Below are 6305 nucleotides of genomic sequence, written 5' to 3' on the forward strand. Positions count from 1 at the left end.
AATTCCGACTGCAAATTTTCGAAAATATTTGAGAACAAAGTGTGTTTACATCAAAAAATGTAAATAAACATTGGAAACCATAATAAACAATCAAAAAAATGTAAACAAACGTTGGAAACAAAAATAAACAGACCAATGTCTGCAAACAAAGTGAAATTTCAAAGTTTTCGGAATTCCGACTGCAAATTTTCGAAAATATTTGAGAACAAAATGTGTTAAGAGCAAATAAATGTAAATAAACACTGGAAACCGAAACAAACAGTCCAAGGAAATTTTCGAAAATTTGCAATCGAAATTCAGAAAACTTTGAAATTTCACTTTGATTGCAAACATTGGTCTGTTTATTATGGTTTGCAATGTTTATTTACATTCTTTGGACTGTTTGTTTTGGTTTCCAGTGTTTATTTACATTTTTTTGGTTTAAACACACTTTGTTCTAAAATATTTTCGAAAATTTGCAGTCGGAATTCCGAAAACTTTGAAATTTCGCTTTGTTTGCAAACATTGGTCTGTTTATTTTGGTTTCCAATGTTTATTTACATTTTGTTTATTGTTTATTATGGTTTCCAATGTTTATTTACATTTTCTTGAAGTAAACACACTTTGTTCTCAAATATTTTCGAAAATTTGCAATCGGAATTTCGAAAACTTTGAAATTTCGCTTTGATTTCGTATATATCTGTCTTTGTCGCACTGTATTGCTCTCTTTGTCTATCGCGCATGTAGGTCTGTCCTTTTCTCGCACTGTTTACTCTCCTTGTCTATCGCGCAAATATCTCTGTCCTTGTCAGACACTACTGTCCTCTTTGTCTAACGACGCTAGACAAGGAAAGCAACAGTGTGCGTCAAGGACATTCTTCGATGTATTGAAAAAAAATTCATCTTTTTACACACACGTTTCTCTAGGACAAAACACCCACAGAAAGAAAGCAGGGAGTCCAATTTTAAGGAGACATATAAAAAAGTTTGCAAAATACTCCTCTTAATTAAGTTTTTTCGTAATTAGTGCGAACTGTCACAAAATGGACATGATGGCGCCATCTAGCGGTGACTCGGTGGTACTAATTATTTATAAAAATACTTATTTCTGCATTTTACGGGACAAATGGGGTATGGAAAGAAAGCTAAGGGTCTAATTAGGGTAATACAATCGCCAAAGTTCAAAATTCGATACGCTAAATTAGGTTTATTCGCTTATGAAAATTCCTCTGCTTTACGGGGTAAGACACACTAGCGCCACGGTGTGGCAGAACGGTGGAACTAAACGCCCCATTACCATATAAGGAAAATGATTAATTTTAATTTTTCATGACACAAATTTGCACTCCACGAGCATATATTTCGATGATACTGCTATCAATTACGTTTGCAAAGAAATATGAATCTAATATTCACTATAATGTGCGCTAAATTATGCACTCACCACTGGCACTACTACTAACGTAAAGGAAATTGAAGCATTCCTTATATACGTAAACTATACTTAAACAAAACATAGAACGCAAGCTAGGGGCCTCTAAAATCAAAGACGCAACCATAACAATTCACAAATGATTCATTTCAATAAATTTCTTCTCGTAATTTGTAGGAAATCAGTCACCTGTCAATGTTCGAGGAGACTATGGCTCCATCTATTGAAAACTCGGTGGTATTAAAGTTAGTAAAGTCTGTTTTTAGTACCACCGAGTTTTCAATAGATGGCGCCATAGTCTCCTCGAAACATTGGTACGTGACTGATTTCCCACAAATTACGAGAAGAAATTTATTGAAAGGAATCATTTGTGAATTGTTATGGTTGCGTCTTTGATTTTAGAGGCCCTTAGCTTGCGTTCTATGTTTTGTTTAAGTATAGTTTACGTATATAAGGAATGCTTCAATTTCCTTTACGTTAGTAGTAGTGCCAGTGGTGAGTGCATAATTTAGCGCACATTATAGTGAATATTAGATTCATATTTCTTTGCAAACGTAATTGATAGCAGTATCATCGAAATATATGCTCGTGGAGTGCAAATTTGTGTCATGAAAAATTAAAATTAATCATTTTCCTTATATGGTAATGAAGCGTTTAGTTCCACCATTCTGCCACAACGCGGCGCTAGTGTTTCTTACCCCGTTAACCAGAGGAATTTTCATAAGCGAATAAACCTAATTTAGCGTATCGAATTTTGAACTTTGGCGATTGTATTACCCTAATTAGACCCTTAGCTTTCTTTCCATACCCCATTTGTCCCGTAAAATGCAGAAATAAGTATTTTTATAAATAATTAGTACCACCGAGTCACCGCTAGATGGCGCCATCATGTCCATTTTGTGACAGTTCACACTAATTACGAAAAAACTTAATTAAGAGGAGTATTTTGCAAACTTTTTTATATGTCTCCTTAAAATTAGACTCCCTGCTTTCTTTATGCGGGTGTTTTGTCCTAGAGAAACGTGTGTGTAAAAAGATGAATTTTTTTTCAATACATCGAAGGATGTCCTTGTCGCACACTGTGCTTTCCTTGTCTAGCGTCGTTAGACAAAGATGGCAGTAGTGTCTGACAAGGACAGACATATTTGTGCGATAGATAAGGAGGGTAACAGTGTGAGACAAGGACAGATCTTTGTGCGCGGTAGATAAGGAGATCTTCAGCGTGCGACAAGGATAGACACAAATGCGCGTTAGACAAGGTGAGCATTAGCGTTTGACAAGGACAGTTATAAATGCGCGGTAAAGGAGAGCGATTGTTTTCGACAAATAAGATTCTTGAGATTATTGAGTTGTTACAGTTAAATTCTATAAAAATATATGTAATTTTATACAAAATATAAAAATAATAATATATCAAATTTAACGATTTGTTTTGTTTTGGGGATTACGAGAGAAATGATTGTAATTATAGAAGATGAGAAACTATTTTTTTTATAGAAAAAATCATTTATGGCGATTCACTTGATTGCTATTTTATGTCTAAACGAGTCAAATATGTTTCAGTGCGTTTGTGGTATTAATAAAAGTAACAGGGTTTAATGTTATTTAGATACACTACTGGTATCAGCAGCCACGTGTACTACTGCTCAACCAATTCATAAACTATGGACAATAACAAGTTAATCATTTCATCATAAACTCCCTCGTTCGTTTATCTGAGTTTCAAAAAATCTTGTTACTATCAACATAAAATGGCTACCACAAGAGTTCGACAAATTCTGTTCAATAAAGGATTACAAATTGGTTGGAAACCGCAGTATTTCACGTCAAATGTGAAATATTATTGTTGTGAGTACAGTATTACGGATTCATAAGAAAAAGGAAAGACTTATTGATATGATTTGTAGTACATTTACGCTTATACAAATCCCTATGGTTATTATAATTATTATTATAATAATTTTAGTTTATGAAATATTGATTTAATCTTATTCAAGTATCGAGTTGGTCAGATATGTAAAGGCTCATTGTAAGCAATGAAAAATGGAAAATAACATAAGTGGAATATAGTCGGCTATAGTAAAGATTTCAAATTCCATGTGTTGCTATATTAGGTATATAAATAAATTCTTGTGGTCAATGTTAGATGTCGTTAATGATGTTCAGCTGTTTTTTTTTTTTTTTTTTTTTTTTTTTTTTTTTTTTTTTTTTTTTTTAATTAAGAGTAATGTATTATAGTAATTTATATTTTAAATTACATTTTATACGAAATTAAGAAAATGACCAACTGTAGATTCACTATCAAAATGAAAAATCATCAAAATATCTACGTGAATGAGATTACATTTTGGACACTCATATTCCAATGACCTTGAAATATATTGTCAATGTCAACATCTTAAATAATTTCATGTACATGCTCTAAATCGAGAGATATATATAAAGGTAGTTTAATTAAATAGAATATTTTAACCTTTTAAGAACAGGATATTTAAATCCCCCTTCGCTAGTGGATTTAAATCGCCAAACGAAGTTTAATTTTACATGTTTTCATATAAATTATTGTAGTTCCTATATTTTTAAAGTTAATCAAATCAAATAAAGACTCAAGCTACTCAAAACAGAAGAGAGAGACCGTTGAACATTCGGCTTTCTCAATATTATATAGGTGTCGATACATCAGACGTTAGTACTTAGAAGGTTAATGTAATCTTTTTGTAGGTCAGGTACAACAGAATTATGAGTTCATCAAGGTAGAAACTGCTGGCGACAAGAAAAATGTTGGTTTGATTACGTTGAACAGACCAAAGGCTTTGAATGCTCTTTGTAACAAATTGATGACTGAATTAAACGATGCTGTGACAAAACTTGATACAGATGACAGTGTCAGTGCTATAGTCCTTACTGGCAGCGAAAAAGCATTTGCAGCTGGTAAAACACGTTTCCTACTATAATTTAAATCATAATTTCTATTGTAACATTCATTAAAGTCTAAACTTTTCTTTTAGGAGCTGATATCAAGGAAATGCAAAATAACAGCTATTCGCAAACTATTAGAGGAAATTTCCTCGCTCACTGGGACGGCATTACACGAATTTCAAAACCTGTGATTGCCGCGGTAAATGGATATGCTGTAAGTTGCAATTTGTAAGGAAATACATACTCTCTTTATTTTGTAAAATGCCCTATTAAAAATTTTATGTATTAGAATCCACATAGTAGATTGGTTCATATAAGGTGTCGGTTTTTGGGAGTTTGAATTTGACGAGTTAAATTTCTTCAGTTACAGCTTACTTATTAAATTGTATGTATATTTTTATAAACAGTTAGGCGGAGGCTGTGAATTGGCAATGATGTGTGATATCATCTATGCCGGAGATAAGGCAAGATTTGGCCAACCAGAAATAATCATTGGTACCATACCTGGTGCAGGTGGTACTCAAAGATTAACTAGAGTTATTGGCAAAAGTAAAGCGATGGAAATGGTACTAACAGGAAGTCAAATCACTGCTGAAGAGGCAGAGAAGAGCGGTAAGAAAGAAAAGGAAATTATAAACAGTACAAGAATATTATTGTCTATATCTAGATATATTTTATTGTAGGTTTGGTTAGCAAAGTCTTTCCAGCAGATAAGCTTGTTGCTGAAGCAATCAAACTGGGTGAAGTGATTTCTTCTCACTCTCAGTTAATTGTTGCCATGGCCAAGGAATCTGTTAATACTGGTAATCATTAAAATTATGTAGCAATCATTTTTATTCATTTATTCAAATATTCGTTTTTTTTCTCGCTAGCATATGAAACTACCTTGAGGGAAGGACTCCACTTTGAAAAGAGAATGTTCCATGGAACATTTGCAACTGTAAGATGTCTTTTTTAGAAGTATGTAAATTTAAAATATATGTTTAATTGCATATAATTAAAATTTCAGGCTGATAGAAAGGAAGGAATGACTGCTTTTATTGAAAAAAGACCACCCAAGTTTAACAATCAATAAAAGGTATTTACATAATCTTTATTCTAGTATATGTCTACAACCAAGTACCTATTTTTATACATCTTGAATATTTTTGATATTTGTTATGAGGGAGGATGTTGTTTTAATAAACATTATATTTTTTATTTTTAAGCAAAACAACGACCAAATATATTCATGGAGAACTTTTATTTAATAGCTACCTTTACATCTAATATCATGATTCTTGAGTGTGATACAATTAACAGTTCATACCAGGTAAATTAATAGTTATCCTGATGCTCTTGTAGAAGCACAGGTATTCTGTCGATGTCGTAAAAGATATCCAAGAACGATAGGAACAATGGAATTTTACACCAACATCGTTATACAATAAATATCAAACTTTATAATAAGATGTATATCTCGCTTATTATTTGGAAATCTTCATAATTCTGTTTTCAGATTTTCTCGGAGAATCGAAGTGATATAAAAAAATGCTCCCCTTTTTTTTCAGTCCAAAAAGATAATTTTAAATTTTTCATTAAAACTTTTTTTCTTCCAAAGAAATATAAACAATTTGATTTTCATATTAAAATATGTATGTGTATAGTTACTTCTAAACATTTTGTGCATAATAAATACCTATGTATCAAATTTGCAGAAAAAACAGCAGTATCAAATCGCAACGAATTCGTTTGAGAATACTTTCGTGTGTCGATCCTCTTGCAAAACCTGCTTGACTAGCTAACACTAACAATGTACAGGTATGATTGAAAGAGCTGTGCATACACGTTATTTCCATCTGGTTTTCATCGTCCTTATCTTAGAAATTATACATATAAAAAAAAGGAAATAATTCAAACTAGCTACCCTTATACTCTAAGATATTTTCGCTGCATTTCTTAATTAATTAATTGTCACTTTAAGTACACACCAAAA

At 32.1% G+C, this 6305-nt stretch overlaps 1 protein-coding gene across 3 annotated transcripts; it reads left to right on the plus strand.

The window, feature by feature from the left end:
- Positions 1–3034: 3034 nt before the first annotated feature.
- On the plus strand, positions 3035–5782 carry LOC122527137 (probable enoyl-CoA hydratase, mitochondrial). Of its 3 annotated transcripts, none has more exons than XM_043651052.1 (8): positions 3035–3259; positions 4133–4342; positions 4420–4544; positions 4738–4942; positions 5014–5133; positions 5203–5270; positions 5340–5408; positions 5539–5782. In XM_043651052.1, the coding sequence occupies exons 1-7, from the start codon at positions 3163–3165 to the stop codon at positions 5403–5405; spliced, it is 891 nt and encodes a 296-aa protein (XP_043506987.1). In that variant the 5' UTR covers positions 3035–3162; the 3' UTR covers positions 5406–5408; positions 5539–5782. The 3 variants fall into 3 exon arrangements, with proteins under 3 accessions (XP_043506987.1, XP_043506986.1, XP_043506985.1); XM_043651051.1 differs by having other exon boundaries at positions 3036–3259; positions 5340–5449; XM_043651050.1 differs by lacking the exon at positions 5539–5782 and having other exon boundaries at positions 3036–3259; positions 5340–5537.
- The last annotated feature ends 523 nt before the right edge of the window (positions 5783–6305 follow it).

Source organism: Frieseomelitta varia, unplaced genomic scaffold (assembly GCF_011392965.1).
Source record: "Frieseomelitta varia isolate USP_RPSP 00005682 unplaced genomic scaffold, Fvar_1.2 scaffold_212, whole genome shotgun sequence".
NCBI lineage: Eukaryota > Metazoa > Arthropoda > Insecta > Hymenoptera > Apidae > Frieseomelitta > Frieseomelitta varia.

What these genes read in the sequence shown, in the direction of transcription:
- LOC122527137 (XM_043651052.1), top strand. Translation starts at nt 3,163, where the DNA reads ATGGCTACCACAAGAGTTCGACAAATTCTGTTCAATAAAGGATTACAA. An exon ending in AAATGTGAAATATTATTGTT is followed by an intron (nt 3,260 to 4,132) that starts GTGAGTACAGTA and finishes ATCTTTTTGTAG; the next exon opens with GTCAGGTACAACAGAATTAT. An exon ending in TGAAGAGGCAGAGAAGAGCG is followed by an intron (nt 4,943 to 5,013) that starts GTAAGAAAGAAA and finishes ATTTTATTGTAG; the next exon opens with GTTTGGTTAGCAAAGTCTTT.